At 43.3% G+C, this 25,540-nt stretch overlaps 1 protein-coding gene and 2 long non-coding RNA genes across 6 annotated transcripts in view; 2 read left to right on the forward strand and 1 right to left on the reverse strand.

Moving 5' to 3' along the window:
• LOC309443955 overlaps positions 1-3,272 on the forward strand; it is a 32,663-nt gene extending 29,391 nt beyond the window's left edge. For both annotated transcript variants that reach the window (XR_014184888.1, XR_014184889.1), the window contains exon 6: positions 3,191-3,272. This is a non-coding gene — a long non-coding RNA (uncharacterized lncRNA). The remainder of the gene's footprint in view (positions 1-3,190) is intronic.
• A 165-nt stretch (positions 3,273-3,437) lies between these two features.
• LOC309443954 lies at positions 3,438-15,736 on the reverse strand. The gene is made up of 3 exons (XR_014184887.1): positions 13,593-15,736; positions 9,151-9,268; positions 3,438-4,466 (listed from the first exon to the last, which is right to left on the reverse strand). It is a non-coding gene; the product is annotated as an uncharacterized lncRNA (long non-coding RNA).
• Positions 15,737-15,741: 5 nt separating this feature from the next.
• Positions 15,742-25,540, forward strand: part of USP3 (ubiquitin specific peptidase 3) — a 41,334-nt gene continuing 31,535 nt past the window's right edge. The window contains exon 1 of one of the 3 annotated variants that reach the window (XM_082061357.1): positions 15,742-16,090. In XM_082061357.1, coding sequence (XP_081917483.1) covers positions 16,000-16,090 — 91 coding nt within the window. In that variant the 5' untranslated portion in view covers positions 15,742-15,999. Of the gene's footprint in view, positions 16,091-18,745; positions 18,858-18,878; positions 19,111-25,540 lie in introns of those variants that run through there. The other 2 variants (XM_082061359.1, XM_082061358.1) reach the window with 2 other exon arrangements.

The following is a 25,540-nucleotide window of genomic DNA, read 5'->3' on the forward strand; positions in this document are numbered from 1 at the left end:
TAAAGGGGAGCACAGGGTATAAGTTAATATCCTCTTCTGAAGGTGATTGAGGAATAACCCCTTAAACTGAGCACACCATGGATAGCTGAGGAGTGGAAGGTGGGGCTGGAGAGGCTATTGGTTTGATCACATTATTGTTTATAATTATTATTAACTGTTGACTACATCTCAGTAACAGCTTTGTAGCATATATTAGTTTTGATTGGTCAAACTATACTTTTGACATCTTTATTTATCAACTGCTGTTTAATTGCTCAATGGTATTAGACTTACTTATTTTTTCCTGCTGTCATTTATGAGGCTGATAAAGGGAAAGTTGTTTAGCACATGGCTCACTTCTGTCTAGATCGCAGGTAGGGATCTGCTGTAGAGCATCATTCTGACCTGTTGCTGCTGTTCCTGTGTAGCCCTGTCCTGTCAAGCCGGGCAGAGACAGGCTGAGAGAGCAGCAGCAACTAATTCGTGTCTCGTAGCCTTTCAGAAAGCAGCTGTGGTTCAGTACAGTTCCCCTCTCATGCTTCTCCGTAGTATTTTGTAAACCTAAATTGTAATTCTGCTTGTTTTCATTCAGCCAGATGTAATCTAGAGGGAGAGGGTGTGAGCTATAGTGAAAATGTTTTTAACACGGCTTTTTAAGTGCCGTTGTCAAAAAAACAGGGACGCTGTCTACCATGTTTCTACAGAGGGGCACGCTGAGTGTGTTGAAGCACTTGTGCAGTCAGCACACAGTTGTCGCGGCATGCAGGGCCTTCCCTAACCTGTTGGAAGTTTGGAAATATAATTTTGTAAGTTTCTGTAGAATAAATTGTTTTGTCATCACCCTTCACATAACTGGCAACCTGTCCAACAGGCTGCTAAAGCTGGTATCAATTACAGTTGCAAATTGCCTCCTCTACAAAAAGACTCAGTTGTGTAGGAGGGTGTGGACTGAGCTATCTGCCAAACTGTGTTTTCTTATCTCCTTCCTTCCTCTTTTCTGCCAGTGTTCTTGAAAAGTTCACCATGCCGAAGTATGCTCTGATTCTTAGAATCTCCCTCAGCTCTTTTTTTGCATTTTCACAATCTATATCTCACCTTCCCCAGTTTCTGCTGTAGTTTTGCTTCACATCCTTGGAAGGAATTCCAGGCAGCACTTGTGCTTTCAAGGCCAGCTGGATAGAAAGCTCTTTGCTTGCAAAATACAAGCCACAGAAAAAGAGGGAAAAAAACCCAGCTCCCTGACACAATTACCTGCCTGTATTCTGCCCAAACCACACAGGGCTCACCGTTTAGTCCATCTTTAAGAAATTTTAGGTTGCTAGCAGTTGGTTTTCATCTCAACATCAGTCCAAGGCAGAGGCAGAGGAGGGTTTTCATAGACTGGCAGAGCTCATGAGAAGTAGTAGATTTAGATCCCCAGTGTGAAAGGTCAAGTTGAAATTTTGTGGTGTGGGTTTATCAGTCTTTAACTTCACTGTCTCTTAACTTCAGTGGTGTTCGTCAAGGCAGTAGCAACATATAGACTAATGTGACAGTGATCCTGGAAGTGCATGGGAGAAGTTTAAGGCAACCCATTATGCTGAAAAACGTCTTCCATGAATGCGGGTGTTTGCCGTATTAAAATAAATGTTTACAATGCAGTATGCAACAAATAGAGCCAAGAACAGGGAAGCTGAAAGATGATGTGGGTAATGGAGAAAAAACCCAAACGCAACCACCCAGCAGGACCACGGGCTTCAGCGGAGATTCAGTGCTGCTATGAATGGAACTGCTGAAGTGCAATTATACTGTAATATAACATGATTCCATATCCTGTTTCTTCCTAGTTGTGATTTCCCATTTTAAAGCTGAGGCAAAGGAATGCAAGGGTGAATGACAGGCTGCCTAATGTCCCAATGCTGGAGAAAAATTGAGCTGACAGTCCCCAGGGTTTGAGGCCTTGCTCCGGTCAGCAGACAGCACTCCCCACCTGATGCAATTAAGGATCATGGATCCTTTTTAAAAGCAGGTTCAAGTGCAGGGTGTTCTCTGGTCTGAATATGGATTTGCTTAGCAGCTCCACGATTTCTGTTCCTTGTTTTTCTCTAGAGCAGTTAATTGCAAAACTTCCAGTTGTGCTGTTCTCACCTGAGCAGGTAGCAGAGCATGCCTGGCTTATGCCACAGGAGTCCCCGTGGCAATGGGACCAGAATACCACCACTCAGCTGCGGTCTAGCTAACCAGGAGTTTGCAGTACAGGCTGATTTTCTCCAAATTACACTGAAACTTGAGCTTCTATGGCACCTCAACATGACAAACATAATGGAGTATTAAACACTACCTCAGTTTCACGGTGTAAGAACTGAACTGCTTTAAAACCAGAAGATTCCCTCTATTGAGGTATATTTCTAAGGGCAGAAGATGCACTGTTGTCAGCACTGTTACTTTCAGTCAGATTCTTCTGTACCAATTTTTCCTCCCAGTCTATGTATGTAGAATTTGGAACAGAAAAAAGGGTAGAACTTTGCTTCCTAGGGCATAGTGCTGTAAAAATTAGACAATGAGAGGGTAAATGGCCATTAGGTAAGGAAAATGAGAGAAGGCCACACTGTTGTGGAGACATTTATGATGAGACCTGGGCAGTGCTGTAACCAAATCTATAACCAAATCAGCCCTCTATTACTTCTGTTCAAGAGCCATGTTTCTTCTGTGCCTCAGGGCATATAAAGTGCTCTTACTGCAGACCATCCTCCTGAGTAACTTAGATGAGCAAAATGCTAATTTACTGTGAAAATTTACTCTATTGTTGTTTTCTGTGATACGTCTGAACATGTGCTGTCCTTCAGGAGGTAGATATGTGAGCTCTATTGCACGTGGTACACTGAGACCACCACCCAAGATTACTGCTGCTGCTCCCTGCAGTGCTCAGGCTTAAGTATACTAAAAAGAGACGCCCCTTGCTCAGGTTTGTGCTTTTGGTATGGTAGTGGTCACAGTGGACACACAGGTTGAATATTGCAAGGAGATGGACATGGGTAAACACCTTCATGTGTAAATATCCTTGTTTTGAAAATGGCTGTGTGCATTTAGTTGGCCAGCACACTTAAGTACGGATTGACAGATACAACAGTGACATTTGGCTCCCATATTGTGAAACTACTTCCTATTAGCTCATGTTTTCTAATTTGTTCTTCATGTTTGGATTAATAAATACTCTGTTTGTTATTCCGAGAATTACTTCTTCATGGCAATGCCCTCAACTGTGATTACAGTAGGTGTGAGAACAAGACATGGGAAAAAGAAATGAAAAATGCAGATGTCAAGTGATGCTGTCACCATTTGCAGTAAGTCAATAGACCTTTAATGACTACACAATATATGAAATAGGCTGTGTAGGCCTTTTTATGAAAACTGTTCATATTATAAATGAGCCACAATAGCCATTTTTCCAAACTATTTGTATTTGTTGTCTTCTTTTTGACACTGGCTCTCCTAGAAAGGTCACTCTATTGTCAAACTGCCCGTTTCCAGGTTATGGTATTTTATGAGTGGTATTTTTATCTAAGATAAGTTCCTTGCTTCCTTGACATGATCCTCCTTTAGGCCTTTCAGTCTCTTACAAGTGCATTTCTAAATTACTATCCAATGCAGGAAACTGTTCAGTATCTTTGCTTATATCATACCTACCCTACTGAAAGCTCACATACTTTCAGCTAGTTGCTTGGCAAGCAGAGGAAGCTGAGGATAGTTAACCCTACTAGGTGTTGCCTCTGCTTTTCACAGCCAAACCTTTGTGCTGGGGATAGCTCCTCGTGGGGCACAGGCAAGGAGGAAACCCTGGCACTGACTCGCGCCAGCTGGCTCCACGTGCTTCCTGCAGGTGAATTTTAGTGCAAGTCCCAGAAATTTGAGTCTTGCATTTGTTTTCCAGCGACAAACCAAATGAGCCCACAGAAACAGCAGGTGTTTTGCTGTTTACCAGAACTTAGGTCTTACTGGCATTTGGAAAGTAAGAGCTAGGGATAGGGGTAATTTAATCCCTGGAAATAAGTGTTTAGTCCTCTTGACTGTAGAACTAGGACTCGCACCTCAGGAATCACTAGATGAGGACAAAAAGACCCCAGAAAAAGTGTGCGTGAGAGGGACCCCTTAACAAACCAACTTGTTAATAATATTTTGGGTGTCTCAGAATAAGGATATATAATAAATACGTTAGAAAACAACTAGGAGGGGATGGACATAGCCATTTAATATTTTGAAGGTATACATTAATATATAAAATCATTACTAGGTAGCTAGCTGTTAAAGATAAATGCAAATTAACTCCTTATGGCAGAGATCAGGCATTGGAGTGAAACTTGCATTATCAGATAAACTGTGGGGAAAATAGATAACCTCTCTATTGGCAAAGGCACTGAAGGTGCATCCTGAGGCACATCCATAATGGTAGATTTTTTCCTGCTGTGTATTCATTTTGTTCTTTTCTCATTTTCATTACGTCAGCAAGTCTGGAAGGTAAAAATTACTTCAAAAGAATCCTTCATATTGGGAATGATGTACAAAACCAAGATACTGATCACTGGTCATTACAAGCCACAGAGTTAGAGCAGGAATTCATAGATCCAATGTCCTGCCCTCTTAATTATATTCTGCCTCTCTGAAATTCCCTATATGTTAGTGACTTTCCATTTACCCTCCCAAAATATTATGCCGTTATGGAAGAAATTTCTGCTATAGCAGAATAGCCCAGTGAAGTCAGATTCAAGGGTTCTTGTGTGTTCTGAAGTACGTGCTAAACGTGCTGGGAACCGGCAGGCTGAGCAGAGCAGGACTCCAGAATTTCTTGTTTTGTTCAGAATATGTTTTCAGAAGGATTCATTTCTCTCGAATTGCTGGGTTGAATTTAACCTATTACAGTAAAACATGACTGCAAAGCAGCTTGGCCTCAGGTCCCAGCTGGTGGGGAAAAAAACTTGTTTTTAAGCAGTAGACTAAACTGTGATGCTTAGAATAGGTTAAGCAGCACCCATAAAAGAAGCAGACTGAATGCTGTGTTTACAGCGGCTGTAACTATAAGCAGTTAGAAATATTTCTAATCTTGGCATGCGTGTGAGTCAAAAGTCGAAATATCTTGCCAGTTAATTTGAAGGTATTACATTCTGTGTCTGAGAAAAAGATCTGTCAAGTATCTGCTTAGTTGCATGTGGGGAATATATGCAATGAATGACAAGCTGAGTATATACAAAACTAAACATTAACCTTTTTGTTACTAATAGATAATAAACAATGCGACTTAACAGAGGTTCTCCATCACAGGGAGGAGGTAGATGCTCTGCTTTGTAATGAACTGTAGGTGCAGGGCCTGGCCATGATTACAGCATGCTCTGCAAGAGCATGGCTTATTCCATGTAACTTTTAGGACATGAGGATCATCTTGTATGCGAGTGGGTTCCCAGAGCCCTTGCAGGGGGGTGCCTGATGCTGCCCCCAGAGGTGTTGTTCCCCAGCACAGCAGTGTTCTGCAGCAGGGCTGTGGAAAGTTTCCCAACGGTTGTAGAAAACTGCTGGCTGTCTATCTTCAGTAATCAATGTTCAGGATTGGTTTTTGCTTGAAAATAGGGATAAATTACAATAGCCTCTCCAGCTTTTTGTAGTCAAGGTGTTCCTCTTTGAATACACTGTTTGTTCCTAAACCTATTCAGCCTTCTAGGAACTGTGAACTGGCAGGTGAGAAATGAGCTCTGCAGACAGTCCATTAAGCCTGAGTCATTACTATTGAAATCCGTGTTCTAATATTGTGCTACATCCCTGCGATGTTGCAATGTTTGCTTTTTTAGGGTTTGACAAAGCAAACAGGAAGACAGGAGATTTGCTGAAGGCCTAGAGGTAGATGGAGAACACTGAGATCAGAACGGCTCAGCTTGAAACCAAAGGCAGCCCATCCCTAACAGGTCGGCCAGCCCAGTGAGGATCCTGGGCTTCGAAAGCGCGTCCAGGGCATCAGCACTGGGCACAGCAGAGTGCTTCCATGCTCCTTGCCACCAGCTCAACAAGCAGCTCCTTTGATAAGCTTGAGCTGGTGATTGCAATGACAGCTGCCGGTGACTCAAGGGCTGGGGGCCGTGTGCCCACCCTCCTGCTGCCCACGTCCTGCAGCAGCACGAGCTCCAGGCTGCCCTCCCCTCTCTCCAGCACACCTCAGGAGGATGCCAGATTTTCTGCAGGATTTCCAGAAAATAATATGAAAATTTGGGGATTTGCAAATCCCTCAGTAAAGCAGAGGCATCTTGTCTTGGTCTTTGGCTCAGAGTACTATCTCTTCTGATGTGCTGGGTTGTGGTACTGACTGAGCAGTAATGATACGGCATAAACTTGAGAATATTTCACTGTGATTGTGTTCTGAAGCACATTTAAATGAGCTTTGCAAAGCAAATAGAGTAGAAGCATTAAATATTAGTTCTCTTCATCTCTTGCATTTATCTGAACAATGGCATTACCCCTCTAGAGAAAGATCTGTCACTTTTTTTTATTGCAATCTTTGATTCATCAGCCTGTCCTAGATTCCACGTTAGCAGGGACTGAGGTCTTTCCCCATCATTAGAGTGAAGCTGAGGACCTAAGTCTTTGAATGGGGGAGAAGTAATAACTATATGAATGATGTGCAACAAGAACTGGTATCTAAAATAGGCTCCAAAAAATTTCCTTGTCACCTGCCAGGATGGTGACCCCTGCCACCACATGAAAAGCACAAATGGTATCCTATGTTATGAAAAGTTACCTAGTAAAGCTGTATGAAATAATAAAAGGATCTCAAAGGCAAAACTTTTTCTGTGGTCACTGCTGTGACTCACAGGGCCCCTCTGTACTCATTTAAAAATATGTTGAGGATTTGCTTGTGGTGGGCGGCTGAGGAAGGATCCCTGCAAGGTGGTAACAGACCAGAACAAATTTCCAGAAGAAGTTTCCAGCAAACCTAAAATGTGAATTCATGGTGCTCTCAGGTGGGCTTTATATAACAACTAAATAATAGGTATACACTTGTGAGTCACTATATTTGTCCTGTCTGCACACACTGGAAAGCCCAAAAGTGTGGTTTAAAAAAGGCTCAAGCAAACAAGTCAAGAAGCAAAGTAGAGCAAAGTGAGGCATTCTGCTAAAGATGGAACACAGCTTTCCCCTCATGGCTTCGTGCTCCTGAATCCTGCCAGAAATACTCCTCACAATAACAGGATCATTTTTGTTGCTGGCCTCTGTCTGCTTCATTCACCACACAAGGGCATGGTGTTGGCTAGGAGCTTAAAGGTGAGACACCAAAGGAGTAGCCAGACAAAAGTCCTGCTCTAGGGAAGGCAGAGGCATTCAGATACTCGCCTCCTCAGATCAGGCCTTGTCTGGGTTCTAAGCTGACAGGGTAGAAGGGAGTGATCTGGACAGGATACCAGGAGTCCCCATGATGGTTTTCACTTGCTGACTGTGACTGACTTCCTTCTGCTTAATTTCTGTCTCTACACGTTTGTAAGTATCTGTAGGTGCTGCACACTTTCCATATTGCAGCCAGCCAGACACATAAAGCAGTATGAATTGGGAAAGTCTGGAAAAATGGCTTCAGTGCTCTGTTTTCTTCTTCCACTGGTGCAATTGTGCTCTTTGCTCTGAGCATACAGGTTCACTGCAGCTGATGCTGCTGCGCAGAGGATGAATGCAAAGGCCCTTTGTCACCGCTCCACTTGCTTCATCAACACGGGTGTCAGATCAGAAGTCCTTTCCTGTCTCTAGGGGTGTCTGCGTGGCTGAGGGATGTTACACGCTCATTAACTTCTATGCAACTTTAGTTCTTTTTCTATTACAAAACAAAACCAAATAACTAAGCCAAGCCTGCTTGTGACTGGAAAAAAACAAAAACAAATCACCACCAAAAACTCACATTACAGCTTTTTCCAAAATATCTTTAAACTGTCTGGAGTGACTCACTGATGTCTGCTACACATCAAGAGATCTAAAGATATATTTTAAAACAAAACTAGAGAAATGAATATTAACTCCTCTTCAACCTCAGCTCCAGATGTATTTATGGCTTAGTGCTCTGGGCTGAGACTCTTCTAAAGCGACAGGAGAATTTATGCTTAAGCAACTACAGGGTGATTAAAATAGCCATCTTCTAGTGTTGGACTTGCAGAATGAGCTCTGCTCCTGCAGAAACTCAATGCAAGCTGTGTTCCAAGCAGTATTTTATTAGCTTGCTTGGTTTGTCTTGCTGGTAAACACTTTGCCAGTTATATGTTGGCTTTAAAAGCCAATGTGAAAGAAGTCAGTGTTGTAGTTTTCCAGAAATTTAAATCTCTTAATAGTGACTGCAAAAGCCAGGGAGTTAGGAGGGGGGAAGAGGAAGAAGGAACTGGAGATCAGTTCTTTGCTTGACGGCATAAAAAATGGGTGCGCTTCAAATGAAATGTATTCTGCTTATATTTTAACCTTATGTTCAAAAAATTTTTGAAAATATTGTCATCGAGAGATGCAGGGAGTCCACACCTCCTGGCCCATGCTCCCTTTGGAGGGCAGTGCAGCAGTGCTGCAGCTGCTGCTTTGAACCTCCCCACAAAAGGGTTTTTCATGCAGCCTCTGGAGCAGGGGGCTGTTGGAGTTCTCCCACCTGCTTGTTTACCGCAGCACGCTTGTGTCCAGAGCTGCAATGTGGTATTTCATACGTAGCAATAACCGCATTATCATAGCGAATATGGTAAAGGGGACCAGCATAACCCAGCACTATGGATTATAAGCATTGCTCAACAGCATCTCCTATTACAGAACTGTGAACTGCTGCAAACCATTTGCTTGCAGAGGTGCTGCTGGGAATGGGAAGGGTGTCTTCACTGGAAGGCAATGCACGAAGAGTTTTTCCACATTAGCTGCACCAATCTGTCCAAATGATGGTAAATCAGATGGATTTCTAATTTCACTTTTAATTTCAGCCTCTCTGAGAAAAGAAGTGTTTGCAAACAATATAAGCAGCATGTGCCAACAACATATACAAAAAGACCACAGTGCATGTACTTGCAGGAAGAAGTGAAGTCTGCAGGAAGTTGTAAGTCTTACCTTCCTTGTACATAGATACATTGCTGTATCATATTGCTAATAGTTTTACAGCACAATCAACAATATCTGCTTGTTTTCCCACATGACAAGGTGACGTACCAGTGCTCTTTCTGTAGTTAACAGCCAGGGTCGGCTCTAGACATCAGCAAATTAGCTGTCTGGGATAGCAGCCTGCTGAGGAATGGCAAAATGCAGCCCTGTCTATGCAGGTGAGAAGCTGTAATGAGAAGTCAGGCTTGTTAACCTCTGTTTCCATGGAAGAACACTGGAGTGAGCAGATTTACCTTACGGGAGGAATACCAGTAGCTCTGGTGTAAAGCTTAAGCCTTGAATCTGGGAGCAAGACGCATGATTACATGCCATACTTATGAGTACCTAAATGCTCTGGCTATTTAGATCAGCCTTTTGATCTTCTACAGTTGTTGCATTTACTCATCTAAAGAAAATTATCCTGATATTCCACAAGCATGTCTTGGTTAACCTGTACTTCAAAGTTTCGGCCCTTATGTACCTGGAAGATGTTGAGCCTGCCATTTTCCTTTCAGCTTGGTATTGAGACAAAGGAGAATCGGGTGTCCTGAATTAAAAGCCCCTTTTTTAAACTACACTACACACCACACAAATTTAATAATTTCTTGGGCTTGGATGCTCAGTCATGTTTACAAGAGTGAAATCCCATGCTCTAAATGCAGGCCAGACAGTCTTTATCTACTGTAAATTCCGTGCTTAGGATAGAGACAGTACAGCAATGAAGTCTCACATTGCTTAGGCTTCACTAATTTGTAGGACATGATGAAACATTCAAAGTGATTTTCTACTGAAACAATTATAATTTTATGAAAGGATCACTATGATGAGATCCCTGCATTGTTTTTCCAGCTGTTTGCTACTTTACAAAACTGCTAACATGCAGTAGGGATAGATGGTGCTAAGTAATCTGTTTTGAGCCTATTTTACATTGCTTGTATGTTTGGATTTGTTCAGTCCTTGAATCTGCGGATGTTAAGCGAAGGGAGCAAGGAAAGGACACCTGAAACAATGGTCTCCTTTTTCACAATTCAGATTGCTGCTCAACGTTGTGAATAACTGAGCCTGAAGAGTAACATAATAACAAAGAATGTAATCCTAGTGACAAGGCAGGAAAATTCCTGTTGCCCTGGTAATGAGGTGATTTCCAGACAGGGTAAAATGCTGCCATTTGTGAGCCAGCACAAGCCTCTTTTCAACTCAGGTATCACTGAAGTGCACAAACTATCTTTGTGTACAATGGCAACTTTTTCCTAGGGATGCTTTGCTTTGAAGTCATGAGACTTCAGAATCAAAATACTCTGAGGCATTGGCACCTTTTGTGTTAATATTTACGGTCCTTTTTGGTCAGTGAAGCAGAACCAAGATCACATATGTGTGCAGTACAGTACAAAACTCTTTGCACAAAACTAGAAGCAAGTACATGCAGCAGAGAGACAAGTGGGATGCCTTTGTCGCTTACAGCAAACAAAGAAGCAAAAATAGCTTGTAGAATATTTTGGCTATCAACAGTCTTGTTTAATATAGAGGGAAAAATGATATTGTTTGTGTACAGTTACAATTCATGGTTACATATGATACTTTTACTGTAGCAATATTCTACATGGAAATAACAGACCTTAGAGGTGAAAAACATCATATTAGTTCACCCAGTTCATCCTGGGACTTTCCTATCATGTCATTTTTAAGTATTTGGAATGGGACTGTAGAAATTAATTTAAACACTTCTTTTACAATATTTTCTTTACACATTCCTTTCATAGGCAAATAGATTCCACATTCTGATTCCTGAGTTTTATCTGAAGTAGTATCATTCTGCACTATCTCATTCTCTTCCCAGTCCTCCCAGATTATCATCTAAGTAATTCTTCTTTTAGTTTTTGTGACGGGATTATTGCTTATTTTCCGCAACAAGCTAATCACATCAGAGAAATTGAAAACCTGCATGTCATTTAAACATGCAGTGTTTGTGGATTAAAAATGTATGTGCTTTTGCCCCATGTGACTTAAGAAATAGCAAGTTTCAGGTTACTTGGAAGTTCCTTGCCAGTTTTAACACTTGGAATGACTCAAGTGCTTTTGGATAGTTTCCCCTTCCTAGATCTGATTGATGGGCAGATAGGCTGGTCCTGGGCAAATAGGTGGTACTGGGTTTTCTTCTGATAGGGTGCTTGGGAATTCTTCTCTGTGCTCCGACACAGTACGTAAACTGAGCTGCCAAGTTTTTTTAAATATACCAGTAGTTCCCTTATTTGCCAAAAATTACTGAGTAGGCCTTGTTCAGTTGTGATGAAGATAAATAAGTTACATTGGCTATAAAATGTTCTGTTTTGATAAAGACAGAATTAAATAAACCCTGCTGATCTTAGAATTAGCTTAAGCACAAGTACCGAATCATTATTATGTTTTCCAGACTGCATTTGGAAATAATATAAAATTTACACAACTGATTACAGTAAAAGCTAAATGCCAGTGACATGAAATAATACTCCTGGATGTCACCATGATGCACTTGCATTATTGAACAGACTCCTGAGGACAGTATAACAATTAATGAAGCTGGTGTGGAAAGCTGCCAGACATATGAGAACTTCAATGCATTTGTGTAAAGCATGAATTAAAAATAACTCTTTGTCTGTACAAATAACACCTTAGGAAAACCATGTGGAGAATTAAAAAAACATTCTGTTTATTTGTATCATTTACTTTTCACATCTCCTTTGGTTTGTTAAAAAAAACCAGCACACAGAATAATCATCACATTCACCTTTTTTATGCCTTGCATTATGATTGAGCTGTGATGGTGCAGACAAGGCGAAGTTTGGATCAGATTTAAAGCGTTGCCTTTGTTCAGGAAGATACTTCTGGAATCCTTGGAAAAGCGATTTAAAATCAGCAGAGGCTCTCAGAAATGAAAGGACTGGAAGCTCATATGAATATCTGTTATTTTTTGTTGAAAATGAGAATTCTGATAAAAAGACAACAGTTCTTTGCCTGTCTGTTGCACAACTCTCTTCCTGCTGTGACTGCGCTCTTTTCCCCAGCTACAGCTCCCAAAATACAGCGAACTAGAGCCACATCCTCAGGATTTCAATCCGCTTGTCTGGGCGATCAGGCTGCAGCAGATTGCCCACTTTTTGCATTCCCATTTAGCATTCTTAATGCTGTGGTGCAAACAGCGATTATGTTGGAGAGCTTTTAATACTCAAGGACTGTTTAGTTCCTGCAGAGGAGGATCCAGTCTAGAGGACCTCAAAGCTCCCTTTCCAAAATGTCCACTTCTATGAGCCAGATTTTGCAGCTACGGGAAAATCCAATCTGTCACAACAGACTTTATGGAATACCAAGTTGTTCTCAGGGCCCAGGAAATGCTTGATCTCTTTGGGTAAACATAAACTGTGGAAAAGGACATTTTTTTTTTTTCCTGACAGGGGCACATTAACAAATTGTGCCTTGGGCCCACTCTGACTCATGGGCTTAAAGGAGAGTGAAACAGCCTGGGGATTCCATTTGAAGGAAGCACACAAAGGCAGCTCTCAGCTACTCTGAACTCAGGTTAGTAGAACAACTCCAGTATATACCACCATCCTTCTGACTGTGTGAGGAACATCCTTCTAGAGAAACATATATATATACACACACACATAGAAGGAAATATACAAGGAAAAAAACCCATATATATGTGTGTTTGCATGTCTCTACACAATCTAGCCCATGTGGATCCTACCCATAGCATGCAATTTCTTTGGCCAATTTCCTTCTTTTCTATGTGTTTTTGGGAATGCAGCTGCTCTGTAGACCTCAGATACACACTTGAATTAGGCTTAAACCAGACAAAGTCATTTTCTGTTCTGATGGAATCCGTATCACCCTAATACAATTGTACTGCGATGGTCAACGTTATTCCCCGCAAGAAGAAACTCACTAAGAAATGAGAGCACTGGAGAGAACCATGAATCCTATGGAAGCAGAAGCTCAGGTAATTTCTTACAGGGGGATGAAGAACACGTCTGTCCTCTGGCGCTCCCGGTGCCTTTGCACAATCTTTGTGTCACACCGCCCCCTCAAGGTGTGTGCGCCGAAGTGTCGGGGACATGCTTGAAGGGAGCCAGGCCTATTTACATGCTTTAATCTTATCTTCCTAATACTGTCACAAATGCTTGCTGTAGGCATTTGCCGAGTTTTACATTTTTATCCTTCATTTTGGACATCTTGCCTTTTAGAGAATAATGTTGAACCTTGTAAAGGGAGTTGCTTGTGGCATTATGACCAATGACTGAAACAGTGAAACCTTTATTTTCAGAGACGTGCAGGAAATGGAAATAGATTTGTTAGTAAGACAACATGCTGCCGGAAATGTGCTTGTGGTATTTAATGTGCTGTAGCATACTTTGATACACAGATGCATGTACCTAAGCTTCTGTCTGCTCTAGGCATTGCATATAACTCACAGAGATGCTAGGCCAGGCTGTAGTAAAGGTTTTATTAGGCTGAGACCTTGTATTATAACTTACCTATATTCTGATGCCTTCTGTTGATATTTTCCATGGCAGTTGTCTGTCACAGAGTTGCATCTGCACTGAGTAAAAAATTCATTTCCTTGTGGTGGGTTTCTGTGTAGTCTCCATTGCTGTCACCATTGTATCTGAATGTTTCGTTTTTACACCTTTGGGAAACAGGAGGTGAAAATCCAGTCTTAAGCAAACAGGTCTACGTAGTAGAAAAATTGGTTTAAATAACTTGCCAGGTGGCATGTAAGAATTGTGTGGTAAAGACTGAATTAGATTCTAGTTCTTTAGGTTAGCATTCATTCTACTCCTCCAACATCGTCCCTTCTTCATTCCATGCTCTCCAATTTCTACAGCAAATGAGGAAATCGTCTGAGGCAACAATCTGCTTCACTTCATCCAGAGTGATGCTCATCTAGTGATTGCTGAAGAAAGCCAAGATTATGTGGTAAAATCTGCTACTGCATAATTAGACCATATCATTATACATACACAAGGGAGGCAATTTAATGTTTTCAAGTATTTAAGACCACAGATTTTATTTCTGAGAAATACGGCAGAACTGAAGAACCCTCCGGGCAAACTTCTCCCCTGTAAATTGTTAGTATATATGCAAGATACCAATTCAGGGCCAAATTCTAAGCTCAGATGCTCTCAGATGATCTCCAGAGGTCACTTCCATCCCCAACCACTCTGTGATGAGAACTGTTCTGGTTAAACTCTGGTTGCAAAATACTGAGAGCAGACCAAGTGGTGCTGCTGCAGAGGGAAAGATGAGAAGGGCAGATCCAATCGAGGTTTTGTTCTCACTGTTTGTCTGTAAGGATGCGTGGGGCATGACAAGAGAATTAAATGTATGCATTCATTAGAAAAGACAGAAAGCAACTGCAAACTGCTGCTTTGATTTAACGTATGTCTTCATTATACATCATGGCAGAGGGTGGAGAAGAAACCAAAGGATGCCTTGGCTAACATATAAACATGCTAACACGACCACCTTTTTGCTCCTTGAACTTGTACAAGTAATTCTTCTTAGATGTATATCAAAGTTGTCTTGTATGAAACAATATTTAAAATTCTGTCCTCTCAATTCATTTTTGCTCTATTTATACAGTATTTGTTAGGAAACTATAGAAATACACGCTTTCTGTAGAATATATGTTGGGAATGTTACTTACCTGATTAATCACGTGATAGTTTTGAAGGATTGAGAGACATGAGGAAGCTCCATGGTTTAGTCAAGATAGCATTTGCAGGCATTTCATTCACAGTTTGGTATCTATGAATTAAATCTGCTTCTAACTACACAGCTAGAAATACAAACTAACTCCACTGAGGGTAGTCAAAGTAGTTTCTGATGCTGCGGAAAACTGGATCTTCCATGCTCTGAATTTTTCCCCCTTGTGTAAACATGGTGAAAAAGAACAGAGGGGGTCAATAATTCAACCAAGGAGATTTGTGACCACCAAGACATATGAATCTCATTTTACTTGCTACATTTAAAAAGGAACTGAGTATTTTCAGTAGAACATTTGTATTGATCCAGTGTAAGCATGCAAATCTTAAAAAGCAATGCAATGCAAAATAAAACTTATTCTGCATTGTCTGGAAAAACTGCAATACAACATCTGTACTTGTATTACCGCTTAACTTAAAGGTTACAGTCGTAGAGTGGGAAATTCAGTAACGAACTAAATTTGAGGCCAGGGAGCTCTTTAAAAAAAGTGTGAGACAAAGAGATTTGCAAATGATCAGCAGAGAGACACAAGATGACCACGTCTCCCTCTTGTCTTCGGAGAAAAGCTGAACCACGGCGCTTTTTAAGGCAGAGCTCGGGCGGCAACCGCAGAGCATCCTGCACATCGCATCTGTCCAGCACCTGTCTGACCGCACGCACACCCGCGCGCTCCCCTCACAAGCACAAGGCACCGGTGCTGTAAGCGGCGCGCACGGAACCGCCGCCCGCGGCGGGCGGCGCACGGCAGAGCCGCTCCAGCCTGCGCCGGGCTCCGCTTCGCGCCCGAGACTGCGCTTGGGCAGCAGCGGCGATGGCAGGGGCAGAGCTCCGCGGCAGCGCGGCCTCCGCCGCGACGAGAGGCAGCCCGAGAGCCGCCGGGAGCCGCTCCCCGCCGGCACGGCCCCGCGTCCGCGCCGCCCCGTCCCGCCGGCCGTGCCCGGGGCCCGCGGGCAGCCGCGGAGCGCAGCAGCAGCGAACAGGCCGCGGGCGGGGCGGGACGGCGGCTGCTCGGAAAGCCCGGCGGGAGGCGGGGTGAGGGAGCCGCTGGGCGCGGACGGGAGGGCGGCTGCCCGCAAAGCCCGGCGCGCGGATCGCGAGGTTGGCCCTAAGATGGCTGTTGTGCGCGGGGCGCCGTCGCTGTAGCGCCGCGAGGAGCCGCCCGCCGCGCCGCCCGCCATGGAGTGCCCGCACCTCGGCTCCAGCGTCTGCATCGCCCCCGACTCGGCCAAGTTCCCGCAGGGCTCGCCCTCCTCCTGGTGCTGCAGCGGTGAGTGCGCCCGGCGCGGCCTAGGCTGCGCCAGCCCTGCCGGCCCGCGGTGGCCCGGCCGCCCCGCGGCGCTCCGGCGTTGGGCGGGCGCTTCTCGCCGCCGGCCGCTCCTTTGTTCTCCTCGGCCGGCGCGGGCCGCGCAGCCCCCGGGCAGGAGGGCGCCTCGCGGCCGGGGGAGGGCACGGGGGAGGGAGCAGGTAGGGGGGTCGCCCCGGCCCCCACCCCGCCGGGGGCCGCCCCGCGGGACCCCGCTCCGGGGCGTTGGGGACGTGGAGACCCCGCGGCGCTGCCCCGGCCGCCCGTCCTGAGCCCCGCGGAGCGGCCGCCGCATGTCCCGGCGCGGCGGGGGAGGGGGCAGCCCCGCTCCCGCCCCGGCCTTGCCTGCGCAGCTTTGTCCGCCGGCAGCGCGGCCGGCCCGGGGCGGGCGGCTGAGTTGGCCCCGGCGGGCGCGGAGGAATGCGGGACCCGCGATCCTTTTGTCTGGCGGAGGAGCTGCGTGCTCAGCCCGGCCCGGGGGAGCGGGGCTGGGAAGCGGGGGCCACCGCAGGGTCAGTGTGCTCGTTCAGTCACTCTGCCACTACTTTCTTGTTTTCTAATGTACGTTTTGGAAGGGCACTGAGGAGTGCAGTTTGAGTTGGGCCGCTGAGGCTGAAGGCGACGCTTGGCCCCCCCCTGCAATCCAGGGAGCTGCTCGGTGGGGGCGGTCTGGGGGGTTCGGGAGTGACGTTCATCTGCTCTGCGGTCGGTAGGAGTGCCGAGGTCATCTTGGTTTAGTGTGTTGCCCGCTGATTGAATAATGCAAATTGCCATCTTCGAAACGTGTCCTGTCTTCAGTGCTGTCCCTGCGTGATCCTGTTTGTTCGGGGGCTTTCCCTTTAAAGGTGTCGGGCCCAAGGTTGTTTAAATTTAGCTTTTAATAGATCATCGCACGCCTCTACACAGATAACCTCCGGTGATTGCTGTCCGTTTTGGTCCATGTTTTTGTTTTCTATAGCTGTAGCGTGTTTAGTTATGCTCGGTGTGAAAGTAGATGCACGCGAGTAGGTTTAACTCAGAAGCAGGTCCGGCTTAGGGCAGCAGCGCGGCCTGTGCTGCGGGCACCGACCCGTCGGGGAACACTGAAACGCTGGCTGTATTTTCAGGTGTCCCTGTTTAAAGGAGAGAGGGTTGTCCTTTGTCTCGCAGTGCCGGTGCTGCTGTGTGCGGAGGCTGCTGCTCGCTCGGGCTCTTCCCGGGTTCCTGGAGCCAAGGTGTGGTGCTGCTGCTGCCTTTGGCAAAACCAGTTCTTTCACTCTGTAATGCTTGTGATTTTACAGGGAGTATACACGGGAATAATGTGGAGAAATGATTAGAAGGAAAGGAGGAGTACAGGAAAATTTGTTGTTCCTAATGTGTCTTTGCTGAAAAAAATAAATTAATGACAAGAAGTCTAACTCTGTAGGTCCGTCTGTTATCTTTAGGGTATCAAGGGTAAGCCAAGTTGTCAACCAAAAGCATATGGCAGTAGGGAACCACCCTTCAGACAATTTTAAAAACATAAGGTTGCAAAAGCTAAAAATATATGCTCGGGTATTAGTATAACTTTCCAACTTAAAAAAATCAGCCAGTTTACAGCTCCCAGGACCCTGCTGGGCATGCTGCTTCTCAACAAAGAAGTTCAGCAATTAGAACAATTTTTTCTTTGTTGTTCAGAGGTGTTTCTCCCAAACCAGCACTTACAGGGAGAGGCAGTTGCTGGGCAGTCGACTGATTTATTGCGGCTGGGAGGCAGGAAGAAGGTGCCAGACGCTTGGGGGAACCGAGGAGATTGATGGTGATACCACATGCAGGGGAGTGTCTGTGTTTGCTGTGCGCTTTAAGAAATCAAGATTAAAAAGTCATACAGTACTCGCACATGTAACTTGAAATTTTAACAAGTGAGCTAGAGAAAAAATAGCCACATCGACTTTAAACCATTCCAGTGAACAAACAGCAGGCTCTTGTTAATTTAAAGCAAATTAAAATGGTTCTTTTTAAAAACGGATTTTACGTTCCTACTAATATAGTAAAATGTAGCACCTCCCTTTTCAGTTCCAGCTCGTAATATGTGATTATTGTTACATTAACTCCCTAATGGCATACAGAGTCCTCTATCCTTCTTGCTTCTGCTCATTTTAGTGAGATTAATTTTTTTAAAGGAATGCAATACTGGTTTCTGTCAATTCACAATAAATACCATTTCTTATTTGCTGGTTTTGCTGCAACTTGGTAATGTAAAATTAAACCGTGAAAATGGCCATGTATAAATTAATATTTCATCAACATTTAATGCCTTTTCAATTACTTTTGATGCTGTTTTTAAGGTTCTGTTGGCTTAGTTCTTTTTGTTGTTGATGTTGCCTCAGTTGGAGACAGATATTCGGAAGGTAATTTTCTGCAGTCTGTAATTACGAGGCATCTCTCATGAAGCACGTTGTCTTAAAGTGACTCAGAACGTGTCAGCAGCCCTGCGCCAAGTTGCTGCTGACCTTTCCAGAAAAGGAGAGTGAGTGAAGATACTGATACGGGCGGTTTCTGGCAGCCACGTGACCCGCCCGCGATAGCAAAACATTGCAGAACGGGTTGGAGAGTTAGTTCAGGCTGCCGGTGTCTATTTTTATCATTATCTCGCGTTTCTGCGATTTGAGGAGCTGGAGCTGTCACGCTGGCGGAGCGACGCTGATTGGTTAAACACCTTTTCCTCTCCCCTACACAAAAGCTCCCTTCATTGCAACAATAACATCACAAGGTAATGTGGAGGCGCTTTTGAATATTTGAATACACGACTGTGTCACTGTATGATGGAGGGGTGTTGCATTTGACAACTGATATTTGGAAGCTGGTTTTACTGAAGTTAGGGAATTGATCAGAGGAGCGTGTGCACCAGCCTGAATCGCATTTTTGGCCTGAACCGGTTCCCCTTGAAGCTACCTGAGTTGATACAGGGGGTTTGTGATGAAGGAAGACTCCTAAAAAGCAATAAGAGGAAGCATTGAGAACAAGTGTGTTGATCCAAGCATGAATGTCTTTGTTCCAAATTAAAGAGCAATGGTTTATGTTAATTTCTAAGTGTCTCTAGGACTTCTGTGATGTTGCTGTTTTGTAGTTTGGAAGTCTGAGAGTGTAAGCACCCAATTTAGAAAATGGCATGCTTTCTCCTGAGTGTTTAATCTGGTCAGGCGTGTTCTGTACAGTAAACAATGCAGAAAGCAGCATGTGTTTGCTTTGAGGAGCTTGAAGACTATTGGAAGAGAGCACAGACTGTTTTTTTGCAGATCCGGAGGCAGTTTGCTGTTGTGTTTGGGCATTTAAGAGAAGACGAATATGTAAAGCAGAGATTGTACAGAAACTGAAAATGGCTTTTAATCAGTGCTGTGATGTGAAGCACTGCATGCAGGCGTCTGCTGATTCCCGTTGGAGCGCAGTCCTTGGTGCGCGGGGGTTCCTGGCGCTCTGCTGGAGCGGGAAGCGGAGCAGCCGCGGGCATCGGCGAGGCCGTCGGGCTGGGTCAGCGGGGTCCGTGTGCTGTGCACACCTGCAGCGCTGCTGCAGCACCGGCTGATGCTGGAAAGTGCTCCGGAGCGGCTCAGATGTGGGATTCCTCGGCGGCTTTGCATGGTCTCACGAAGCCACAGGGAGCCATGCCGCACCTAAGTGAGATTGCGGCCTCTAGCACACCTGTGCAGCTCTGCAGAGCTTTTCTGACTCGCTTTCTGCATGGCTGAGGATTCATTACTTGTTCTCTCTGGACTCATTGATTGTTCTATGTAGAGTTTTAAGTTCTTTCTTTAGAAGAACAACTGCAGACAGATGGGATTGTGCATGCTGAAATGGAGATGCGGTGATTTTTTTAAAGAGGAATTGTACTTCTGAAGCACGCTTAAACTGTTGCTTTTCTGATGGCTGTCGGTTGAATACATGTTTTTCTTAAGTGACATAATTTTGTTAGATATTGAAGAGCAATTCTGGCTGTAGACTGCTATTTCCTGCAAGAGCTAAATATATATGCCTGGCATCTGTTTCGTGCATTCTGGCTTGTGTTGAGTAAGAGCTGTAATTTCACCGTTGGTCGGAACCATACATTGTGGTGTTCGCAGATGACGCTGGGACCATAAAAAGTACCGGGGAGAGCTGGCACAAGGAAGCTGTTTGAGGCCTAGTGAACTGCGATTAAGGTGGAAATCCACATGCTAAATTAATGACATTTTTTCTGTGTTTGAACTAATTTACTAAATTACTTAGTAAATTCAGTTAGTTCAGAATAACCCAGAATATCACTGAGTGCTTTATTTTTATGTGAGAGCAAATGGTTAGGTCTGAGCAGGAGAACTTTCAAGAACACAACTGTACAGGGTCAGACGGCTTTTGACGGTTGTTTTGTTTACTCTCCGCAGGCAGTTTTTGGTTTTGTTTCCTCAGATAAATCAGGTACCCTGTTCTCTTTTCACTGGGGTAGGTAACAGCGTTCTGCCACATTTGCTGGGCTGTTGTAGTCAGTGCCAAAACAAATACACTGCAAATGCTCAGGCACACAGACTTGAGCTGCCTTGGCTTTCCTTTTCATCTCAGCTCCTTCTCAGCGTTTGTTTTCCATCTCCACGAGTTTTTGTCTCTGTTTTTGCTCTTTGTTACTGGAGGTCCTTGTTTCCTCTTTCCTTCCATTCGCAGTGCAATACAGGAGAAGGACAGACAGCTCACTGGGACTGCAGACGGGTGGGTAGGACCTTCTGTCCATGAGAAATTGTGTTCAGTCAGCTGCACATGGGCTCGGGGGAACTCATGGGCAGCGTGTGGGCCTAATGGCCCGTCTATTTGATGGTTGTCACCCTGTGTCTGGAAAATTAATTTGGCCTGAAAATCACCAGATCTAGTCTGAAATGTAATTGACAAAATAAGGATGTAAAGAAATTTACCTTCTTTTTTTTTAATTCAGTCACTTCAATTTAATTTCAAACTTGAGTGGTCTTTTGTCCTTTTGTCTGGGTCACTGCAATGCAGGAGTGCTTGTTAGTAACTCTGCAGACTTTATAAGTTGTTATATCTCCTCAAATTAATTCCCTGGCTGTCTTTTAAATGAAAGCTTGTTAGATTTTGGGGTTTTTTTTAGACTAAGTTTTGTTTTCCTTAAAACTGTTATTTATTTTTTTTTCCCAATTGAATTGGTTACTGACGTACGAGCCGACCATGGGGCGGTAGGTGTCTGCCTGTGCGATAGAGCACAGCGCTTTGGAACTGACTCTGTTAGAAGGTGCACATCTGTTGACCTGGGTCAGGGGTCTCAATTTTGGTCTAATAAGCTAGTCCTAATTTTCCTTTTAATTACAAAAATGGGAGTCTTTGTTTTCAAATACTTGGTATTTTTTAAAGTCAACCAACTTAAATTGATGGCGATTAATATTTTCTAGATTTGCTTTTAAAAAATATGTTTATACTCTCAAAAACTCACATTCCATCACAAAACTTGAACGTTGGCAGAAGAGAGAAGTAGTCAGACATTTAGTGCATTGCCTTTGCTTGGAAAATAGATCTCATCTTCATGATGATTTTGAAGTTGGATTTTGAAGGACGAATTTTACTACTGACCGTTCTGAAGTATTTAATGATGTAACTAAAACTCAGTGTTTTGAAACGACCCAAAGTGCACGCACGGTGTGTAAGAGAGACTCATGTGCACGGCAGACTCTTGATATACCCACGGATTAGCGCAAATCTCATTACAGTCGGTTTAAATGTAAGCAGGATAATAATTTTCACCTGTCTTTCCTGAGTCCTTCAGGATGTGCACGTGTTAAACAAGATCAGTGTGTTACTCTTTGTTTTTCCAATTTTTGCAAGGTGCTAAGGCTGACTCAAACCTGTCAATTTTTTTGTTGCATCTGTCTCTGAAGTTCATAGAGTGAAAGTTTGGAATGAAATTAAGCTTTGATCAGTGGCACTCCATTTAATAACCTGTTCATGCTGTGCTTTCTCTTTTAACAAACATTAATTACCTAGGTAAAAAGTGGTTGAAGGCCATTAAGATAATCTGTGGAGGTTAGAAAGTGCGACTTGTTCAGAAATTTAGGTCTGAAAACTAGTAAAGGCTTTTCTGATTTTTATTTTGAGATTATTGGAGGAAACAGTTTTTATTGTAGAGAGAATGATATCTGATAAAATAGTCATTGCTTTGTGGTGTCTTTGTTACGGGAGCAGTGTAAGATTTTGTGTACTTAGTGATTCATTTCCTTGATTATAAGAGGGTGTTTTAAACAGTGCACGACACGATGAATACACTTATCATTCAGCAATCTCAACTGGTATGTCAGGGCCGTCCTCTAGTGGTTGGGGTTTTTTCCCGTCCTTAGGAAAATCTTGCGTGATTCTGGATCTCATAAGCATAGTTATGAAATTTCTTTGACAGATTTTTGTTACCCGTTCGAATTGAATCACAATACCCACAGGCACCCTGGCAAAACAAGGTGGTTATTCTGGAAGTCAGCCTGTCCCTCTCAGTACAGGAGCTTTTTAATTTCAGAGCAACGTGATACTGTCAGGTTGGGGGATGTGAGTTCTTACCGGTACCAAACAGGCAGGTGCTGATTTTTCAAGGTAATTCATAGGTACATTACTGAAGATTCTGTGTGAATGTGAGCGTCCACTTGTCCATGTCAAAATACAGGTTCATTTGGTCCAGGCAGCCACGACCCTTCTCATTTTTATCTTTTTTCTTGTTTAACCTTGGGTTCATAAGCTTTTCATTTGGTAATGTTTTTGTCCACTGAGCATTTGATTTCCTTCTTTTTGTTCACAGGGATGGTTAGCCAGGTGCCTTTGGCTAGTATTAGGGAAGTAGGGATGAAATAGTGGGGCCTACAAATAAGTAGATTAGTTGCTATGTTATATAAAGAAAGCAAGAAACCTTCTTGCTGTCTTTCACTTCTTTTCCCTCCTATTTCTAGCTTGAGTGTTTTGACCTGAGATTAATTGCCAACTGACTCAAGAAGATTCCTTTCCTTAAGCGTTTAAAAATTATGTTACGCTGTTGGCTTTGCTGTGTTTTTTCTGGCTGCTGTCTGAAAATGAACATTTGTGTGTCTCGCTTTAATATAAAGATTGAATAATTTTATTTTTTTCTTGGCATGCTACTACTATAATAAGGAACAATATCTGTTTTCCTGTGAGGGCTAGAAAGCATTTAATTTTAAAATATATATGTGTGTGTATATGTTTATCTTTAAATCTGGGTACTAATTAGTTATCAAAGTGGCCAAGCCACTAGAAGTTGTTTTTAGAATGTAAAGGAGAAATGGAGGCAATAATTTAGAAAAAAAAAAAAAGCTTTTAGCCACAGTTCTTAGGGACACAGTTTAGTGCTGGGGTTGGTTGTTGATGATCCTGAGGGTCTCCTCCAACTGCAATGATTCTATGGTCTTTGTAAAATAAGCCTGTTCCAATGTCTTTCCCTTTTTCCTTCCCCTTTTCTTTTTCTTGTGTCTTCCCACTGTTGTTTTCAGGTAGGAAATGGTCTATGTGGTATATGCAGGAAGAACAGCTGCTGATATTTCTTGACCTCAAGTTTGACTTTGCATGTAGAAAGACTAAATAGCCAAAAAATAGGGCACTACTGGAGCCTGGCAGCTACAGTCTATGTGTGTTTGGTAGTGCTGAGTGACCTTATTTCTCTACCATAACAGAAGCAGCACAGGATGTTCTACCTGTGTGTTGCTGCTATAGGTGATGTGACTTTGGTTTTGCACCTTCCCTCCACCCCCAGCTGGCTCAGCCACTTCCCCAGGAGCTGATGTGCCTGTTCACGCCGGTTCAAAGCAGCTTTCCTCACCTGCCTGTCTGCTTTTCCACCACGGGGTAGAGTACAGGCAGACAAAAAAGCACGCGTTTCTGAGCTCCGAGTTGTTCGGTGTGGAATTCCGATTGCATAATCCACATAGCAAACTGTAAGCCAGCGCGGCTGAGCGTAACCCGGAGCTGAATTACATGCAGATGGAGCTAATGACATTGTTCTCTGACAAACATTCCTCACTGTTAGGAATGTGTTGGGGACCTCAGTGACCTATTTATCCTATGAAAGATTGTTCACCTACCCGTGTTTTATATTCTTACCCAGTTGTTGTTTACTGTGTCTGAATTGTATGCAGTTTTCTGTTGTGATAGAGTGGTTCACTGTAACCGTTGGTGAAATCTCTCATATGTGAGACTCAGCAATGCTTTTGGAGGAGGAAACCGCACGTTCCATTGTGCATCAACACAAATATTGGTTGATTTTCTAAGTTCACTCACAATATAACTTACTTCTTTTCTCACTAAAAACTTAATATTTCTGGTTTCAGCTGAAATAAATAGCAGAAGAAATAACTGGTGGTTTTTTTTTTCCATAGCTGTATGGTGAGGGTGCTTTCTTGCTTTCTGTGTTCTTCAGAGTCTCTTTGAATTCTCTTACATTTTAATGTGATTTGAGACAGGCTAAGACTTGCTATTTTTGAGACTCCTATTCATTGTGCAAGTCTTTGTTATGAAGGTATGAAACACTAAAACAATGGTTAACATTTTTGTCTTGCTAGTAGTGCTTACCAGGAAACTTACTTCCTTGTAAATTCTCTTGCTTTGATTTAAATGTGATTTAAATTGCATCTTTTCTTACCTTTTCCTCTAGTATGGGGTATTAGCTGATTTTAAAACAAACCATTTTAAATAGTGTAATTAAAAGCCATTTCCCCTTCTGTCTGGTTTCATTTTGACTAGAATGCTGTTCTTCTGAAGCACACAATAAGATGTCTAACAAATGAAACTTATGTAAGGTATTGTTAAATAGAATATTTATTTTTCTAAAACCAAACAGTTTAGCACAAGTTCAGTCCATTTATGAATTTCTTGTAATGGGACTGAGAGCAAGATAGAAAGAAGAGCATTATGTGAAATGAAGTTTGAAAACAAATGGGAATACTCTTTAAAACCTAACCAGTAAACCACCTGGCCTGTAAGTAAGGTGTAGAAGATGTCTCTAGTTTGCAATGCCTGTAACATGCCTTTTTCTTGTATTATCTGTCTAGAATAGGGCTTTAGCTTACTCAGAGGTTTAAAAAGTACTCTTGTAACATTTACTTCTTCTAGTCACCTGGTTTTCATTACAGTTACTCGTCTGGAATTGACTTCCCTTAAGTTCCTAAAGTGTAGAGCAGATACTTTTACCAGATGTGTATATGGTTTAAAAACACTGTTCCCCCCTCCCCAGCCGCTACCCCCCAGAAACAAAAAAAGTAAATCAGCAACCATTGACATTTAATGCAGTATTTAACTGCTAGAACCTACTCCTAGAGTATAAAATAGGGTTAGCATTCTGCTTAGACTTAGTGGGTTCCTGTGTATGTTAATGCCTGTCCTGTTTTATGATTTTACCAACACATTTAGTTGAGATACTCATTTCAGTATTTGGGA

This window comes from Streptopelia decaocto (genome assembly GCF_964273445.1).
Source record: "Streptopelia decaocto genome assembly, chromosome: 9".
Taxonomy (NCBI): Eukaryota; Metazoa; Chordata; class Aves; order Columbiformes; family Columbidae; genus Streptopelia; species Streptopelia decaocto.